At 40.2% G+C, this 20,430-nt stretch overlaps 1 protein-coding gene across 2 annotated transcripts; it reads left to right on the top strand.

Moving 5' to 3' along the window:
* The first annotated feature begins 668 nt into the window (after nt 1-668).
* On the top strand, nt 669-19,930 carry LOC134876251 (transcriptional-regulating factor 1-like). Of its 2 annotated transcripts, none has more exons than XM_063901199.1 (11): nt 669-746; nt 10,354-11,690; nt 12,517-12,758; nt 12,962-13,164; nt 13,252-13,412; nt 13,569-13,672; nt 13,896-13,956; nt 15,657-15,745; nt 15,944-16,066; nt 16,610-16,707; nt 16,807-19,930. In XM_063901199.1, exons 2-11 carry the CDS (start codon nt 10,382-10,384, stop codon nt 17,285-17,287), a joined length of 2,871 nt encoding a protein of 956 aa, XP_063757269.1. In that variant the 5' UTR covers nt 669-746; nt 10,354-10,381; the 3' UTR covers nt 17,288-19,930. The 2 variants fall into 2 exon arrangements, with proteins under 2 accessions (XP_063757269.1, XP_063757268.1); XM_063901198.1 differs by lacking the exon at nt 669-746 and adding an exon at nt 9,182-9,507.
* The last annotated feature ends 500 nt before the right edge of the window (nt 19,931-20,430 follow it).

Genomic DNA, 20,430 nt, shown 5'->3' with positions numbered 1-20,430 from the left:
TTAAAGTTATTCTTTTTTAATTAGCATGCTTAAAGGTTTCAAAGATTCAAAGGCTTTATTGTCATTTTCGGTCCTCCATAGCTACAGTGTAGATATAGCAATGAAAAACTTAAGTCCCAGGCTCCTCCAACAATGCTACATGAACATATATAGAACATAAAACAAATAAAAACAATACAAATAGTGAAAGAAATAACGGAATATAATATTGTACAATAAAACTTTATTGAATACGGCCTCTCAGTAATTATGTATGTGTGTCCAACATTAGGATACGTGTGTGTGGCCCTTTTAAAACAAAATAGGGGCGAGAAAAAATCCCTCAAACTGAAAGTGTGTGTATGTAGCTTACTGTATGTGTATGTGTGTTAAGTTGAAGCCACACACTAGGGTGTTTTTCTCTTGTTTCCAGCATCAGTATGACACAGCTCGTAACACACACACACACACACACACACACACACACACACACACACACACACACACACACACACACACACACACACACACACACACACACACACACACACACACACACACACACACACACACAAACAGTGCCATTATGACAAAGTAGATGAAAGGCTGAAAGATCAACTGAAAGAGCGACTGTGGCGGCTCATCTTTGTAAAGTTACATGTCTCTCTATTTTTTCTCCTCCCCCTTTCTCAAACACATGTGAACCTACCAGAAGACCAGACACACATGCGCTCCACCGCCTCCTGATCGTAATGACAGCCTAACAGGTAAGAACACACTTTCATCCTCATTCCAAATTTTGGTTAAGCACAAACACAAGGCAGGTGATTTTCAGAGTTACGCTTATCAAAAGGAACATTTTTTTAACTCACTCAGCCACTGGAATCTACAAACAAATGTGCAGATTTGAGTATTTGCACTCGTTCAATGATTAGAATACTTAGAATCAAAGGGTGCCAACTGAATTAATTATAACTCCAGTTACATTTCAAAGCTTTTCAAAGTCACAAATGCAAAATGATACTATTGAAAGTACAGTTTTGATTTGAAAATGTACTCCTGTTGAATATTTAGTCAGTCTGATTGATAAGTCCATGTAGATGCATATTGTATTGCACAAGCAGCTTCTCAAAGATCATACTTTTCTCAAACATTACTTGTAGCATTCCAGCGTTGTTTCATGCAAACACCAAACAAACCGCTCTTAAACAGAGAGGCTTAAAACCACAAGCTTGTCTGTCTTCATTGTCGAGACATAAAGATATCAAGATATGATAAGCTCAGGCTTCAATGTACCCCTGACCTGGGTACATTTAAACAAAGGCTGTGCTTCAATAAGAGTACCATTTGTTACGCTATATAATATTACATCCCTGTATCAACTTCTACCAAATTAAGGTCGTCACGGACAGATTTAGTTTGAATTGTTTAAGAAGGATAACCAACTTTGCTAGTCATTTTGGAAGTTGTAGTTTGTGTCGTAAGTGTATAGGGTCAAAGAGGACTAATTATCCAAATTGATTTGAACAAGGCGGACAAAACAAATGTTGCTATTTTAGACCTCCTTCCAGTTTGTGACCTCCTTTGACATCTGCAGATAGAACGAGGGCAACAACCGCTTTTCTGTTTTTTTACTTTAGTGTCTGTGCCAACAAAGGCGTTGAATTAAAAAACATCTGTATTGAACCTTTTTTCCGCTTTTCTTTGAGGAAACTGAATAAAGTTGCTTTGTTGTTGCAATAGTATATTTAAAAGACTTTGATGGACTTCCACACTCTATCTGGAAGAAATGAGGAAACAGATGAAGATTAATACGTTTCAGTTTTATCCAGAGACGTGTAACGCTCCAAATCCCCCCAAATACTCCCCTGTTTATAGTTTCATCCAGTTATTATACAGACTTCCGTCTTTTGGACAAGACTGTATCAGCTTTAACATCTTGACGGGGCATTTGTCTTCCATTATTCTTTGCAAAAGTGTTCAAGCAGCATTAAGGCCTTCCTTGGTTAAACAGCAGTTTTAAAGCTCTGCCGCATATTCTGGATTAAACTGAGGTCTGAGTTTTGAAACAGCACTATACTTATTTGATCATTTTAATTATGTTGTGTTTCCGCGCTGGGCACAGCTCTCTGCGCCGTTCAAATTTAACACAAACTCAGACTTGGACCAAAGTGTAAACTTATTTGAATTTGGTGGACTAAGGTCAAGGTCAATGTAACCGCTTTGGCTCTAACGCAACAGTTAGGATGTTTACAATTTCAAACACATGTCTTATAGGTCAAAATGTTGAATGACAGTTTGGACAGACTTGGATGCAAAGGTGGGAAGTAACTAAGTACATTTACTCAAGTACTGTACAATTTTGAGATACTTGTACTTTACTTAAGTATTTCAATGTTAAACTACTGTGTACTTCTGCTCCAGTAAAACTAGCTTCACCTTTACCAGATTTAATGCATCAATAATTAGAATCAAAACACATCATATATATTATTCTGAAATGGACCAATCTGCATAATGAGTACTTTTAGTTTAGTTTATTTTGATGCTAAGACTTTTTTTTACTTTTACTTGAGTAACATTTTGATTGCAGGACAGAGTATTCCTACACTCTGGTACTTCTACTTTTACTCAAGTACGAGATCTGAATACTTTTCCTACCTCTGCTTGGATGTAAAGTGCAACTTGACTAGGCGACTAAAGTTCAGTGTAGCTTTGCTTTTATTTTTTCTTAAACGTTCTGAGGCCTTCTGCTGAGGAGTATCCCCGCTGCATGAGGCTGCTACACCATGCTGCTACACCATGCTTGAGGGTGGAGATGGTGTATTTCTGCTGGTTTTCATTGTGGCCATATGGCCACAAAATCTTTTTCCACTCGGTTTCCCACATGCCTTCTGATATACACTTCCTCAGACGTCATATGAAGGTTTCTTTGGTGAAGGATCAGTGTCTCCCTTGTCACACTTGGAGACCTGCAGCTCCATCACTGCTGAGGCAGAAACTCCGTCAGGGCCTTTGAAATGTTCAAGTATTGAACTCCTGTTTTGGTATCATCGCTGCGAAGGAGTGATTTTTGCCAAGAGTGTGCACAATTTCTTATCACACATTTAATAAAACCCATAACTTGATTTCAAGTATGCAACCTTTTAGTCATTCGGCCGCACCAGCGATAAATAAACGATGTCAAAATAAAGGATAAAGTGTATAATTGTGAGATCTGCTTTTTTGGGCTTCATATTTGCATTTCATTTAGATTCCTTTTGTTACATTAGTGTGATTGTAGGCTGTCAAGCAATGCATGTAACATTCTAGACAGTTATTTCTATTTCATATTTGCTTGATTACTCCATTGTTAGGCTGGTCATCATACATTGTACACTATAATGAAAAATATCCTTCAAAACATAATTGGTTGCGTCTGTTGCAGTGCATTAAGTAGGGTGAACTCTTTGACATTAAGCCATTTTAATCTAGCACAAAAAACAAAGAAATATTGTTGCAAAAATTTCCAAAATTGTTTGATTATTTATCCGTTAAAGTGTGGCGGCCTTTAAAACCTATGCTCCATGAATATTTGATTTGTATTTCTGAGTTGTATGTAACAAAGATAAGCGTTGTGTTTAATCTGCAGGTTCAGAAACATGATATTTTCCTATATGCATGACTATAGGTTTATGTTTAAAAAATATAATTAAGTTACATTGATTTGATACAAACCTAAATGACGATAATGTGCTGCGACTTTAATCACTGGCAAATAAATCATCTGAGATTCATATATTTCTAAAGAAAACCAAACTTTAACATTTAACGGCCCTGTACACTACGTTAATATTTTTTACTGGCAATTCACCAGATTATATTATGTTTATCAGTGCATTGGCGGCATATTAAACATTTACCATAATATCATAGATAATAATACTGTATAAAGCGGTCTTTAGAAATGTGATTGCAATGCTACACATTTCTAAAGACCACTATGTGTTCGAAGTGGGGTCTCTGAAAATTCTCGGGCCTGTGTTCTTGCTTTAAAGCGCTTTATCAAGCCATTGTGTGATTTTCAGGTGCGATGTTTGTAAGCATGAAGGGCATTTAAATGAAACAAAATGATAAATATCTCATTATTTCTTTGTTAAAATTCATCAAATATCAAGCCGTTTTAGAACTTGATATGCATAAGACAGAGTTATTAGAATTTCAATGCACCGTGGGCTTTGCACTCCCCTAAATTCTGTGAATGTGTGATTCAGATTAATGTATTAAGCTATTATTTTAAAGGACGTGTCTAGACATAACGTTTTCTTGAACTCAACTTTCATAACCTTTTTCCCAAAGTTATTCACATCGTTTTGAGATGTGTTTCGTATTCACGATGCTTCAAAGGAAAGCGCTACTTTCTATAATATAATCCATTTCACCTGTGAACAGTTTGATAGCAGTTTGACCTCTGTGTGTTTCGTATTTCATATCATCCATTCCAACATCTCAAACTGTTCGAATGTTTTCTTCTACTTAGCGTTACACATTCAGCGGTTGCATGAAACATCGACTTATCACAAGGTTATCCGGCGGGAATGACTATCGATTGCTTTTATGTGCAGAAATTTGACATGGCTGGTGCAAAAATAGTCATTTTCATGTTTTATGGTTCATAATGATTCATGCTATTTGGTGGTTTGATTTTGTCCCGCATTCATTCAGTTAATTTCTTCCTGCCAGTCGTCACTTCTTTTCTCAGTGACGGAAGACACGTGGAGAGACTTCTCGGAGAAAAAAAAAGTCCAGAAGTGCTTGTCTCGTTCCCCCTCCTCTGCTCCCGCAGGTTTTTCAGGTGAATGTGAGAGAAAACTAGAGAAGCGTCTCCCCCGTGCAAACTCCTCCGCACCCGACTCCCATCCTCTCACATCCTTTCATTCACATGTTTGTCTCGTTCGGGTTTTTTTCAACGTTAACTGCATGCAAAAAGACAATACGTATACACACGAGCATGTCAGAATCACAATAAAGAATACAAAATGTGAACCAAAAGTCATAAAAGACAGAAATAAAGCACTTTAGTCTCAGTTAAGGACACATTCAACACCCTAGTTGGCGGCAACCTTGCATATAAAGGGGTTCTCTATATTAATTGTATCAAGGGCATCATTCCATCTTTAAATAATTGATTAAATTGTAATGACATCAATTAAAACCACCCCAAATTGGATTTTTAGGTTAAAAAAGTGATCACCATGAGCATGAGCAACTTTTAAAGAGTCTCGGAAGTACGCAGTGTTCATGTTCTTTCTGTTCACATGTTTTAGGAATCTGCCTGCATTAGTTCAATCTTTAGAGCAGCAAAATCTGTCTCCTCACTGCCAGAAAATCTGCATGTTGATTTGCTGCAACTGTGAGGATATAAATATCACCTTCCTGTTTCTTGAATCTTATCGCAGCAATCTAAAGATGACATTGACAACAACATTTTGTACTGATAGGAATTTTGTGCAATTTTATAGGTCCTTCCATTTAAACTATTTTCATGAATTATAACCAGGTCATCGGACACTTATTTGGTCTCAAACAATGACATTAAACATCAATGAATTATTGCCAAAGGAGGTTATTGTGTCAGTGAACTTACCACATTACTATGTAATATGCATGTTAATGCTGAGGTTTCCGCCTATGAAAAGTAGTCACACTGTATAATTGACCTCAGCATTTACATGATCACCTACACACATTCACACACACACACACACACACACACACACACACACACACACACACATTCACACACACACACACACACACACACACACACACACACACACACACACACACACACACACACACACACACACACACACACACACACACACACACACACACACACACTTTTGCTCCTTTTGTCCTTTTCCATTCTGAAAGGTGGACATTTTCTAGTTGGATTCTAAGCTACTATAATAAAGCTTCCTCCATGTTCTGCGTAAGTGTTATTGTTCATTTATGGTACCAATCAGTTATCTGTTTATGATTGTATTTGTATTACAGCTAAATTGAACACATTTAGGATTTGAACACTTTTGATTGCAATCAGGTGCATTTCACACAAAAAATATTGTGAGCACTCATGTTTCACAAACAACAGTAACTCACAGCTTTTAGTTTCTTTTAAAATGTAAATGTTATCACTTTTGATAAAGCTCATGACTGAATGACAAGTTCAGTATCAAACAAATATCACAGTTCTATGTTCAGTAACCGTTTTGGAGACATGATATGTTCGCCGATGATGCAGTTATTTATATAGATTGCTGTGCTTTCGGATACAATATTCACACATTGTTAGAAATTTAGAAAAAGATTAAGTTCAACTACATTTACTCAAATGGTTTTCTTGAATATTTTGTTGAGATTCTATTCTGTACATTTATAGTTTATCACCTTGACATTATAGCACCAGTGATACTTAAATCAGTATATACAGTGGGGCAAAAGAGTATTTAGTCAGCCACCAATTGTGCAAGTTCTCCCATTTAAAAAGATGAGAGAGGCCTGTAATTTTTATCATAGGTATACCTCAACTATGAGAGACAAAACGAGAAAAACAAATCCAGAAAATCACATTGTAGGATTTTTAAAGAATTTATTTTCAAATTATTGTGGAAAATAAGTATTTGGTCAATAACAAAAGTTCATCTCAATACTTTGTTATATACCCTTTGTTGGCAATGACAGAGGTCAAACGTTTTCTGTAAGTCTTCACAAGGTTTTCACACACTGTTGCTGGTATTTTGGCCCATTCCTCCATGCAGATCTCCTCTAAAGCAGTGATGTTTTGGGGCTGTCGCTGGGCAACACGGACTTTCAACTCCCTCCAAAGATTTTCTATGGGGTTGAGATCTGGAGACTGGCTAGGCCACTCCAGGACCTTGAAATGCTTCTTACGAAGCCACTCCTTCGTTGCCCTGGCGGTGTGTTTGGGATCATTGTCATGCTGAAAGACCCAGCCACGCTTCATCTTCAGTGCCCTTGCTGATGGAAGGAGGTTTTCACTCACAATCTCACGATACATGGCCCCATTCATTCTTTCCTTTACACGGATCAGTCGTCCTGGTCCCTTTGCAGAAAAACAGCCCCAAAGCATGATGTTTCCACCCCCATGCTTCACAGTAGGTATGGTGTTCTTTGGATGCAACTCTGCATTCTTTCTCCTCCAAACACGACGAGTTGAGTTTTTACCAAAAAGTTCTATTTTGGTTTCATCTGACCATATGACATTCTCCCAATCATCTTCTTGATCATCCAAATGCCCTCTAGCAAACTCCAGACGGGCCTGGACATGTACTGGCTTAAGCAGGGGGACACGTCTGGAACTGCAGGATTTAAGTCCCTGGCGGCGTAGTGTGTTACTGATGGTAGCCTCTGTTACTTTGGTCCCAGCACTCTGCAGGTCATTCACTAGGTCCCCCCGTGTGGTTCTGGGATTTTTGCTCACCGTTCTTGTGATCATTTTGACCCCACGGGGTGAGATCTTGCGTGGAGCCCCAGATCGAGGGAGATTAGCAGTGGTCTTGTATGTCTTCCATTTTCTAATAATTGCTCCCACAGTTCATTTCTTCACACCAAGCTGCTTACCTATTGCAGATTCAGTTTTCCCAGCCTGGTGCAGGTCTACAATTTTGTCTCTGGTCTCCTTTGACAGCTCTTTGGTCTTGGCCATAGTGGAGTTTGGAGTATGACTGTTTGAGGTTGTGGACAGGTGTCTTTTATACTGATAACGAGTTCAAAAAGGTGCCATTAATACAGGTAACGAGTGGAGGACAGAGGAGCCTCTTAAAGAAGAAGTTACAGGTCTGTGAGAGCCAGAAATCTTGCTTGTTTGTAGGTGACCAAATACTTATTTTACCGAGGAATTTAACAATTAATTCATTAAAAATCCTACAATGTGATTTTCTGGATTTTCTTTTCTCATTCTGTCTCTCATAGTTGAGGTATACATATGATAAAAATTACAGGCCTCTCTCATCTTTTTAAATGGGAGAACTTGCACAATTGGTGGCTGACTAAATACTTTTTTGCCCCACTGTATATTATATAGCCCCCCCCCCACATTTCAGGGGGAGAACTGTACTTTTTATTGCTTTCTTCTATCATTTTATCTGATTACTGATTACAAGAATTTTCTCAAATGTTTGATTGTTGATACATGAAACGTAGTTATATTTGTTATTTAAACTTTTAATTAGGCCATCCTTGTCTTTACTTAACATACGTGTGTGTATGTGTGATTGTGTGTGTGGGGTCGGGGCGGTTATGGAAGTTGCTTGTGTTTGAGGTTCCTTGTGCATGCGTAGGTGTTTTACAATCATATATGACATAACAAAGGTAGAAAACGACTTATGGGCACATTAAGTGTGCATGTGTGTGTGTGTGTGTGTGTGTGTGTGTGTGTGTGAGAGAGTGGGCTGGTGAGTAGGTCGGGCTGCAGGGTGTTTAGAGGGTTCCCTGAACCTCATCGTTTGCCACCGTCTTCCTTCCTGTTTCATTCTCTCTCACTTCCTGTCAGCTGACTCAGCCGGAGAATCTTGATCTGGTAAACATCCACGCTACCACAACTGCTTCTGCACACACATGTACTCACACTCACACTCACACACTGTATGTAGTGGAACACACATAACTGAGTACCGAGAGACGAATATGCCATAAAGGTGTGTGCATTTTTAACACATGCACACACCTTTATGCAGTCATGAAACTCAAAGGTCAACCAAAGTACTACTTTAGCATACTGCCTTTATGATAAATGTATTTACGTGAAAGGTGCCAAAAGTGCCTTTATCTGCTGATTGTAAAGTTTTTAGGAAGAATTTTAAATAGTACCTCAACATCAGTGTGAATAACTTTCTCATTCAAAGTAAGCCACTACAGATACACCACAAGTGGGACACAAGAAAATAACCTAGACGAAACCAAAAAGCACGAAGACTGAGATGAGAGGACAGATAAAAAGCAGGTTAAAGAAAACTAAATAAGCGGCATGGTGAGAAGAAAGAGAGAATAAGAGACGGAGAGAGAGATAACGACGGGGTAAAGAGACGGAAAGAGAGATGGAGGAGGGGGGCAGAGAGATAAAGATAGCTGAGAGGAGGGAGATCCGTCAGCGTTTGTTTCCTCAGGATGTGGTTACCACGACGACGACGACAAGGAACAGGCAGATAGGCAACATCACTACTTGCTAGTCCCTTTTGACACCTGCGAGTGTGTGTGTGTGTTTCAGTGAGTAAATGTGTGTGTATGTTTCTCTTTGCTTCTGTGATAGACTATGTGTAAGAGAGAAAGAGAGAGATAGAGAGAGATAGGAAGAACTATGTGAGAGGAAGAAAATCTGAAGGGGGAAATAATCACACAAACTCTCGAGACGAAGCAAAATAAGTTTAGAGTACCATGACGACAATCAGAAGAGCAACCGGGAGCCGAAAACATGAACAACAGAGGAGGAACTCATGTGAAAAGGAAATTAAGCAGCACGGACTGGTAAAAAAAAAAAATAGCCCGAAATCATATACAGTGTTTTTGTCTCTTCATCTCATCTGCATTCGCTCTTTCTCTTTCTGACTCACTCACTGTCCTATTTAGAGCTGACTGTGGTTTCAAGAAAGAGAGAAAGAAAAACCAACACAAGTTCAAGAGGATTCGGTACTCACATTTACCTTTAGACAAGCTAGCAAGTCAATAAAATTAAGAACAGGAAAGAAAAGCGTAATCAAAAGGCCTTCTTTAGCGTAGCATTGCTAACAGAATAGCTTTCTTTTTAGCTGCTTGGCAAGTTTCTCTTCTATGTTGCCGTACGAGTGATACTTTGTAATCCGACAAACTAAATCAAGCAGCATAAAGCGAGGTAAGCACACATGCTCTGCTGGAATGTGCATGTCAAGACGGCTAATCTGGCTGTTCTTTTAATTGGCGCCTTTACTTTAAACCTACTGCCGGCATGATTTATTTGAGGGAATGACATGACACGAGGGAACTTCTGATTAGGTCATACGATTTGATGGGTCACAGAATTTGGAGTATTCGCTCTGATTGTTGTGAAAATAATACATTTTTGTATCCGAGGTTCTCAAAGTTTTAAAAACCAATTTAGGAAGCAAGCATACAATCAGGGTTGTACAGGAAAAGCGGAGTTGCGAGTTATGTAACGAAACGCTAACTTTAGCTAACAGCGTTTACAGTATAACAAGGAAAGAAACCACATAAAAACAAGTTTTGACGCAGTATCTGGGAAGCCTCTTAAATATGATAAATGAGGGCAACCGTTAAACCACAAGTCAAACTATGCTTTATACTGTTTTTATATTTACTCCATTCTGTCTCCTGTAGGCACTCTAGCTACACGCAGCGAGCAATCATGGACGACCCCTCATCTACCCAATCCTTCCCCAACCTCAACCACCATCGCCACAACCCATCCTTTCACCTCACGCTGCCCAGCCATCAAAGCCCTGAATTGGGATACCCGTCCTCTCAGCCTGCCCTGAGCCCTCTGGAATATGGAAGGAGAGGGGGAGAATCTTCAAATATTCTACTGGCTTCAAACACCTCCTCAGGGGGAAGGAGGGAGAGCAGTGGGGGAGACAGAGGCTTCCTAAACACGAGTAGTAGCTGCCTGGATGGAGATGCTAGCTTGGGAGGCGGCCATTTTTCGGACACTTGGTACGGCGGGAAAAAAGAGGAGGTTTGGGAAAATGGGGAGAGTTGTGAAAACGCTGCAGATGGTTTTTATGACAAAGCGGATTGCTACAGTAATGATGTTATTCACAACAGCGAGGGAGGAGTGAGACGTAAACTCAGAGCGAATTGTTATAATCATGTGAGATATGAAGCTAAAGGCGAAGCTGTTTACCACAGGGAGGCCAACGTTAGCCTCTTCACAAAACAAACTACTCCCTACAACCGAACTGCAGCGGGGAGCTTCAGTGACAGCGGCGTCAACTGTTCAAGAGTTGGTGATCATTATTTAGGAAGAGAGGAGGATTATGGGTCCAGCTGTGGCTCAGGGGAGGATCAGCTTCAGGGAACAGAGGGTGAGGGACCCTGGGTGAGCGTCTCTCCCTCGAGTCAGCCCGGGGAAGCCAGGTGGAGCGGAGCAGCAGACACCGACACTTTAAACTCAGGATGCCTGACTCAGTACACTCAGAAACTGGACTCCTTCTCCGAGGCCTTCCTCTCCCAGGGCAAGAGAAGATTTCCCATGATCTCCAGCATTGATTCTTCCGGACAATTTTGGGAATTCGGAGTAGGGAGAGGAGAGAGCCCCGGGTATAAGTCGAGGCACAGCTGTGCTTTCGACTCCTACCTGCCGCCCTGCTCGTCCCACTCACCCGCCCACCCCTCCTTCCCTTCTCCTCCCACATCATCTCACATCATGTCTTCAGTTCTCAGTCCTCCTCCCACACCTCTGCCTCCTCCTTCCCACTCACCCTCCAAAATGGACTCCCCCGGTGGGTTAGGTGTGTCCACACTTTCGGTGTCCCAGGGGGGGGATTCACTACAGTTTTTTCCTTCGCACCTTCAGCCTCTCCCATCTATCCACTCCCCTGGGATGATATGGAAGTTTCCAGTGATGTCACACACTTTTACACATACGTCCAGTGACCCCGGCATCACCGAGGGCAACCTGAGACCACCTCATGGCAGTGACTATGGCAACATCCTAGGTAGGACATTGTGTTTTTGAAAATAAAGTGTGATATAGGGATAGCATTGACTTAATCTGGAGCCTGTGATACCAATGGGTGAGAGGGTTACTTTAAGAATGTATCCTGTTACAATATTAATTACCTGTTAAAAAAATCTGTGACCTAATTAAAGTTTCTAAGGGATAATTGAAGTAAACCCAGATTTTCTTTGAAATAAAAGCTGCATTTCTATAAGCATATTGACTGTATGCGGTATTCTATAGACCAAGAATTCACAAGGTATGACCACATCCTACAATTTACGAAGCAAAAATACAATCTGTGCATAGTTTCATATCTTTTAAAATGCACTGTAATGCTTTTTTATTGTTTTTTAATGTACCAGTAAGGTGTTTTTTTTCTATAACTGTAATGGGATACAGTCACCTTTACTTTTCATCCTCATTTGTAATCCGTTACCACCCAAGCCAGGTCACAAGTGAAATAGAAAAACGTGAATTAATTTAAATGAACTTTATTTCCCTCACTTACAATCACAGGTAAAACCCACATGTACATTTACGGGACATGTGGGTGTTTGTCGGTGAGCTTGTGACATTTCTCTCACGCGAGTTACGTTTTCACTTTTCTTTTTGAACATACATTTTTTATACTATTTTTAAAAATTTGATAATCACCTTATTGTCTTTGATACTGCATGCTTTAGAATGTATATTTTTTTCACAATAATTGATTTTGGATGTAGTTTCTAAAAACCTGCACAGAAGACCGTGATGTGACACTCAAAATGATATCTCACATTGAGGTCCACTCTTCTTGTCCTCCTCCCCTATAATTTTTCCAGCCTCCCACGTTCAGTCTCAAGAACCTTCGTTCCTGTCCTCCACCTCCCATCCTCCATCCCTTCATCCATCCAGAGCCCTCGGTCCCTCCAATGCTCAATCCCTCTATTCCGCCTTCCACCTTCCCTCTCGTCTGCCTCACCTCACAGACCAACGGTATGAGACCGCAGAAAATAAAAACCCTCACATTGTGACCCAGAAAGTGAAGAGAGAGGAAGCCAATCTTAAACAAGAACAGCTACAGGTACTGTATGGCTACTTTTTTTTTATCACGAGAGAATTTGACCACATTTAAAGTAACGTTTGGTGAAAAATATGCTTCTTTATTTCCTTCCTTCCTTCCTTCAGTTGCTGTCGTTTTCTTTCCGGCTTTTGTTTTTGGTTGTGTCATTATCAAAAGAGAACAAGGATAACTATCTAAAATCACTTTCGCTTGTGTTCTTACAGCAACAAGTCTCTCCAATTTACACTGGAACTCCATTTCCCAGCATCCTTCACTTAAGCAGAGGCCAGAGGAGAGGCCGGTACACTCCTCAACCGCTGATCAATCCACTTCGTAGGGGGACGGGTCTCTACTCCTCAATCTCACATCTTAATCACAGAGAGGAAGAAACAAAATTTAAAGAAGAGGAAGATGAAAGTGTGTCACCGTAAGTAAAAAAAATACAAATATTTGAAGTAGATCCATGGTATTACCTTTTTCTATTTCTTCTTTTCACATCTTTCTTTCTCTCAAGGTATGTCAACGTGGGACATGATTTCCAAGCAGAGCTTCCTCCATGCTTGGTGGATGGGGAACGGTCAAGGGTGTGGTGTCCAGAAGAGGAATCACCTAGGGAACAGTTGCTCTGGAAACCATGGGATATGCTGGAGGATAATACCAATTTACAAGACCAAGGTAAGTGGCAGACTAAAATACAGCTTAACAACCTCAAAAGTAAGAATACACACAATACCAGTCAATGATCTGTTCTGTAACTTTGCAATTTATATTTAAAGGATCAAAGCTCATTTCTTAATATCCTAAAAAACATTTGCATTTGTGCATGCCCAGTGGAGAGGCTGTTGTCCATGTGCAGTTCCAGCTGTGTACCAGGAGGGGGCAGCAACACAGAGCTGGCCCTGCACCGTCTGCACTACTGTCAGGGCAACATAATGGTAAGCAGTGAGGAAATATCACTTCACTAATTATTTTACTTTGCACTTACTCCATCATTTTCATCATGCCTCCATCCATTCTGATGTACTACCATACAGCATTGTTATCGTCCTTTCTTTCCTCCTACTCACTCATTCTCATTGATGTCCAGTTAACTCCCTTCAGATCCATTGCATGCCTCATCTGTCTGTTCTCCTTCTCCTGCATCCCTCTCTCCTGCAGGCCGCTCTGGAGATGCTGCTGTTCTCACAGCCCTCGCCTGCAGGAGACTACCACTACTCTGGTAACCTTTGACCTTTTGACATCACTATAAGACTGGAGTTAAATAGAAAAAAAACTCCATCACCTTTCCTTGACTATGATAGAAAAATCATGAGGTCAAGGAAAGAATCTTTTTTAGGGATTTAGGAAAAGATATGTGGTGCAAAGAGAATCCCACTATACTTATACAAGGATTTCAATGTTTTTTTTGTTCTTTAAGGCAACTTTATTTATAATACATTGAAAAAGAGTGCAGTTGACAAACTCAATTCTGTGCAATATAAGTAAGGATTCATGCCCAAAACTGAATCACCCTTCCAAAGAAGGATTTTTAAGTATATCCATATGGCTCAATTAAAGCTGTTAATAGGACAATGCATACACACTTATGATCAGACTCTTTGGCTTGACTTTGGATATTTTATTTAACCTGCGTAAACTCCACTTTACATATTCAACCACACCTCCACGACAGAAATAGGCAAAGGGTAAAAAATAACTAAGATGAGTTCAGTGTTTCATAACAGCAAATAGTTTCTGCAAGTCAAAATGTGATTCAGAACAGGAGTAACCATTTCCCACTGTATGTACAATAGTCGCCTTTGTAGAAACCAAATCCTCCTGCCACTTTCACAAACTCTATCCCTCTCCCTCTTTGTTTCTTGCGTTGAAATCCACAAGGCTGCCTGTAAAGCACAGAGTAGACATTGTTCTGCACACTACTGTTACCTCAGGTTGGTGTGTTTCTGCAGACAGGGTACCGCATACACTTTTTTGCCCACTGGCAACAGCCTGACAACATTTTGGATGTCTGATCCCCCTGGTATGTCTCTGGACTCCTCCCTCCCCCTCTTGCCCAGCTTTCAACCCCCTGAATGTCTCCAGGCTGTGTGTCTGTCTGAAGAATGAAGTCCAACGAGTGGTAGAATTGACCAATACTAACTCAAGTTTTGTACTTTTTCTCTGTTAAATGCCTGAAAATGTCTTTTTTAAGTGATACGTTTTGAGTATAATGCATTGCTGCAGATTAAACTAACAAATCATAATTATTAAGAAAAAAAACATATATAATTCAAGATTCAAGAAGCTTTATTTATCCCGAGGGAAATTGCTGTGCAACAGTTGCAGGACAAAATGGGAAAGTAATAGAAAGTGAGAGGTAAACTCAAACTAACATAAAATAAACTAAGTAATTACTAAGTAAAAGCAATACAATTACAGTTAATACGTGGGTATATACAATATACAACAATACGCACTGTGCAATTTAGCAGCATATATAACAATAAAATAAGTCTGAACTAAATGAAGTGATACAGTGGAATTGGATAAAGTGACATTTTGGCCTCAGGACGCAATGTCTCCACTGTCCCTCTGACCTGAGATAGATAAGTTAAACCAGGGAGGAAGGACTTCCTTTGGCGTTCTGTTTTACAGCGGGGGGGAATGATATTGTTGCTGAAGGTGCTTCTGTACGAGGTTAGAAGGATCATGTCTCTGCATAAATACACTTTTACTTTACCTTACTTTAATGTTCTTGCTGATAATACTTACACGCTTTTACTAAAGTGAGGTTTTGAATGCAGGACTTATTCATTTTAGTGGAGTATTCATCATTTTCACAGTGAATTGTTGTACTTTTACTGAACTAAAGTATCTAAAAAACCACCACTTAGTCTAGAATTTGTATGAATCAACCCCCTCCATCTTCTCTGTCTGCAGGTAGTGATTGTTGGACAGACAGTGAAAAGAGTCTCTTTGGTGCAACTCTGCGGACTTATGGGAAAGATTTCTCAGTCTTAAGGAAAATGGTACAACTAATATTCATTAACTTCTCAATGTTTTCCTTTTCTAATTTGTCGTACGTGACATATCCTATGCATAGCTAGTACACACATATATATAAAAGAAAAAGTGAGTTCTGGTAAACAACACACAGTGATTCATATGGTCAGGAAATACCCAACAAAAGGGGGAAATTGTCGGTTTACGCTGCGTTTGTTTTGCAGGTGAGGACTAAGACCGTGAGCCAGTGTGTTGAATTTTACTACCTGAGCAAGAAGCTCCAGGACAAGCAGAAGAAACAGAGAGAGGAGGATATCCGAGAAGCAGCGATGGAGCAGCAGAAAAGTGTAAGGAACACACAAACAAAGTCCTAATTCAGTCAAACATTCCTCTTGTCAAATTGTCCCATTTGGTTTGTGATTTAATATCTGCCTTTTCTTTTCTTTTCACCATTTTATTCATGTTCTCTTGTTGTTATACTGGCCAAAACCGGTGTTGATGATGTCATCTTTTCACATATGATTGAATTGAGTTGGTAGAATATAGGCCGCGTGGATTATTTTGTTGCCTTTCCACCATCCTATGGTGTAATTGGTCTTTTTGTAGGATTATGTGCAGTTATGGTTACAGACGCTCTATTTACATCCCAACACTACATGTTTTTGTTTCCTTAAGATTGAGAGATATCAAGATAATCTCAATATTGTGAATTATTTTGGCTGCATTAATAATAAAGAAAAATCTGATATTGTGACAGCCCAAATTCCCATGATGCTCTTTAAGTATTTGCATTCTTGTTCAAACAGTTAAAAACATTTTTTTGGTGTGTCTCATGCAGCCCAGCCATTCAGTTACAGCACAGTTGCTTTAAATTGCTCCTGTGTTCATAGATAACCCCTGTCTGTCCGCCATTGGACGCACAGTTTGGACCGGAGGAGGCGGTTCCTGTCCCCCTGAGCAGCTTCTTCCCGTGCAAGCTGTGTGGAAAGTAAGTAGAACCAGTTATATCGGACAAACATTCACACATGATTTGTATGTTTTAGTTTTTCTTCTTCTCAAACCTGTTTTTCCTCTCTCTCTGCTCAAGAATGTTCTATAAAATAAAGTCTCGTAACGCTCACATGAAGATCCACCGGCAGCCTCAGGAGGATTGGAGCGACCGGCGGCTGCAGCAACAAATCTTCAACCAGCGCCTGGCTCTCAGTCGGTCCATCCCCAACCCGGGCGGTAATCTGCTTCCCCCACAGGCTGCAGGGCTGACCTTTCCCTCCTCTGGAAGCAGCAACACCAATACAGACACTGTCCTCCACTCTGTAACCAACAGCATCACGCCCGGCAATGGCGGCGTTCTTGACCCCGGCGCTGTGGTAACATACGGGAACATCGCCGCTTCGAACTCTCAGGTAGACACCAATACAGACTCTAACCAAAGAGAGCCGCCCACCCTCTTACCTTTCCACCAATCATGGGGCTCTTTTGGCCCTGACCCCACTATCTTCTTCTGCGAGACAGAAGAGAAAGATGGAGCAGGAACGGTGGGGGGGAAAGACACAGTCAACTGGCAGTAAAAGCATGACCCCAGCATTACTGTTTTTAACGCAAACTCAATTTTATATCAAACTTTTTGAAACATATTTCAAGAAAAACAATATGTTTCTAGTTTTGTTCCAGGAAACAAAATACATCAGTAAACACCCCACTGATAAATGTCTGAAGCATTGTTGTGTCAAGCGTCTAAATGAGACGACTAAACGCCATCACACCACATAATAGCCGCGTTTAGCTTAGTGGTGGTGGTGAAGTCATGGGACTGTTCCTTTGTAGCATAAGCCATGACCAGAAGACCTGTCTATGGTCTGGCCCTCGGTGGAGAGGTTGTAATCTGATTTATTGACTGTGGTCAGGTGTCTTTTATCCAGGTAACGAGTTGACATCAGGAGTACTTTCTTAAAGCGAGAGGACTTATTTAACCGGTCCGTGGGAGCCAGAATCCTTGTTGGTTGCAAGGGGATCAAATACTTATTTCCCCCAAATATCTTTTTTTAATGTACATTTTTTATTCTGTCTCTCATTGTTAAAATAAACCTACCACAAAAATTACAGACTGTTCATTTCTTTGTAAGTGGATAAACTAACTAAATTGGCAGGGGATCAAATACTTATTTCCTCCACGGTATTTCAAGAGAAGCAATATCTTTCTAGTTTTGTTCCAGGAAACAAGATACGTCCCCACTGATAAATGTCTGAAGCATCGTTGTGTCAAGCGTCTAAATCAAAGTCAAGTCAAAGTCCACTTTATTGTCAAAGTTTCCACATGTGTTATACATACAGAAAATTGAAATACCGTTTCTGGCAGTCCCACAGTGCAAATACAAACAAGAACATATAACATAAAAAGATAAGAGCGTAGAAAAAAAAGGGGGGGGGTAAAAAGGGGTATACAACAAAAAAACTAAGTAATATATACATATGTTCGACACCATCAACACAGTTTGACGGTAGTGCAAGTAGTTCTTTAGTGCAAAAAGTACTTTGTGCAAAGTACATTTTCACTAGCAGCGGAGAATAGAAAGCGACTGTTGCTGGATGAGGGACGGGTGTGTGAGGGAGGGGGATTAATGTGGTACATTTCCAAATGAGACGACTAAACGTCATCACACCACATATTAGCCGCGTTTAGCTTAGCAGTGGTTACCTGAAGTCATGTGACGTGCCGTAGTTCCATATAGCATAAGCCTTTTTACTTCCAAAATCATAAAATGGTGGAGATTATCCTGCTGAACAACATATGTTAGTATCATAAATGTGAGATTATGTTCTGCAATATTCCAAAATCCAATGAAAGAATCCCTTTGGCTTTTATTTGGGGGAACCCTTGCGATGCTAACATCCGTTTTCCTTACAAAAATATGTCATCTCTGTACCACTCAGACCGTTTTCAGACCGCTTTGTTTGTCAGCAGGGAGAAACAAATGGTTAAAAGGGTAAAGCTTGGGCCAAAGGAGAACCTATTACAATTTGTAATCGGATCACGAGTCAGAAAGAAACATCCTCTTTCACTTTTATTAACATTGTAAATTAAACATTTGGCAATCGGGGCGGACTGTGCTCTCCAAATGCCCTTATATTTCCTATATTTTTTTGTTGTAAATGGTGTTTCTAAATTGATAACATATTTAAATGTTTCTTCAGCATTTGACATTTGAATAAAATGTGTAACTTCATGTTTTTTCTTATTTTTATAAACAACACAGATAAAAACAAATAAGATTAAACATGTTCTTTTGTGAGTTCTAGATGATTGTTGGAGCCATGCTAAGTGTTTCTCCCTGTTCCCAGTGTTGTTGCCAAGCTAACTGTCTTCCACCCTGAAGCTTAACAGAGTGTTATTGATCTTCATCTAATGTTTGGCGTAATGTTCCTTTATTTCTAAAACACAGACATTTGCAGAAGGGAGTAGACGAATTCACGTTCCATTATATCCTCGCTCTTAAAGTCTGAAACTCAGTGGTCCGCACAGTGATTGATAAACACAAACACACACACACACAGTTGGCATAGCCATTTGAAAACACACAGCTTGTTGAAAGGTTCATATAACACCATAATGGGCTAATATTGACCTTGGTAGACCATCTCCTCTGTTACAGCTGTCTGAGCGCAGAATCTACCTGTTGATGGTTAACTACTGTGTGTTTTTGTGACTGTGCTGCAGGATGCCAGGAAAGAGGCAGCCAATGTGAGAGTAGGCCTTCTAAATTCAGATTGAGGAATGTAAATAAAAATGCCAGAGACAAATCCAAAATATACCATCTGGTCCGACGTTATTGAACTAATGCATATGTATAGGATGTGCAATCTGACTTTTAATGTTGTCCTGTTTACCTAACCTGTCTATCCGGTAGCTCCAGTGCATTTCTCAAGACGGTGTGTAATCTTCGCTCCTATATTTCCATGAGTGTTTCCACCGCTGTGAGAGTGATAACAGTATGTGTGTATGGTATGTAAGTCTGATTGTTCATGTGTAAATAATACGCCTAATGTCCTTAAAGGATTCATTTTTGCCTGGGCAACCAGATCCATGTGTTTGAAACTGTTATGCATCTGTGTGTTTTGATAAGCCATGTGTGTTAACCGTATTTGTGTGTGTGCCTGATAAAACAGTCTCTAAACGGGTCCTCCCCCCTGTCAAAAGTGCACCTTGTTCGGCACAGTTTGTCTGCCCTCTTTTTCTCTCTGACGCTGATTTGTTTTTCAGGTTCTTTAACACTTCCCACTTCTGCGATATAGAGCACGAGCTGTGTCTTAGTAAACAGTCCTAAATCAGGAATTAGGAATGAGTTGGGCTTTTGTGGAGTACAGGTTGTTTCAGGGTTCTCATACTTTGATTGGAAAGTTTCGAGGAGGAGGACATCGGAGGGGGAGTGGCGATCAGTCCTGAATGTTGGCTTTTTTTTCAGAGGGGGAGCGAGGGGGAGCACGTTTATAAAGGGGGAGAGGGAGATCAGACCAATGGGGTGAGGGAAGGGGGGACTGGGTAGAGAATAAACAGAGGAGGTACTGAGCATTCACAGTGAGCAGCTCTTTGCCAGTCCACTGAGCACAACTCATCCCCACTCTCTCTCTCTTCTGCTGCCTTTCCCTTTTTGTCCTAGGCCCGAGTTGTACAAGTAAAAAAAAAAAAAAAAGCTTTCAATGACATGAGAATTGT

Source organism: Eleginops maclovinus, chromosome 14, assembly GCF_036324505.1.
Source record: "Eleginops maclovinus isolate JMC-PN-2008 ecotype Puerto Natales chromosome 14, JC_Emac_rtc_rv5, whole genome shotgun sequence".
In the NCBI taxonomy this organism is placed as follows: Eukaryota; Metazoa; Chordata; class Actinopteri; order Perciformes; family Eleginopidae; genus Eleginops; species Eleginops maclovinus.
Note: the sequence above shows the minus strand (reverse complement) of the source record. Positions and strands in the feature narration are given on the sequence as shown.

Bases quoted from the DNA above. Each gene is read 5' to 3' on its own strand.
- LOC134876251 (XM_063901198.1), top strand. From the start codon at position 9,455: ATGAACAACAGAGGAGGAACTCATGTGAAAAGGAAATTAAGCAGCACG. The intron at 13,165-13,251 runs GTAAGTAAAAAA...CTTTCTCTCAAG, and splicing joins GAAGATGAAAGTGTGTCACC to GTATGTCAACGTGGGACATG. The intron at 16,708-16,806 runs GTAAGTAGAACC...TCTCTGCTCAAG, and splicing joins CCGTGCAAGCTGTGTGGAAA to AATGTTCTATAAAATAAAGT.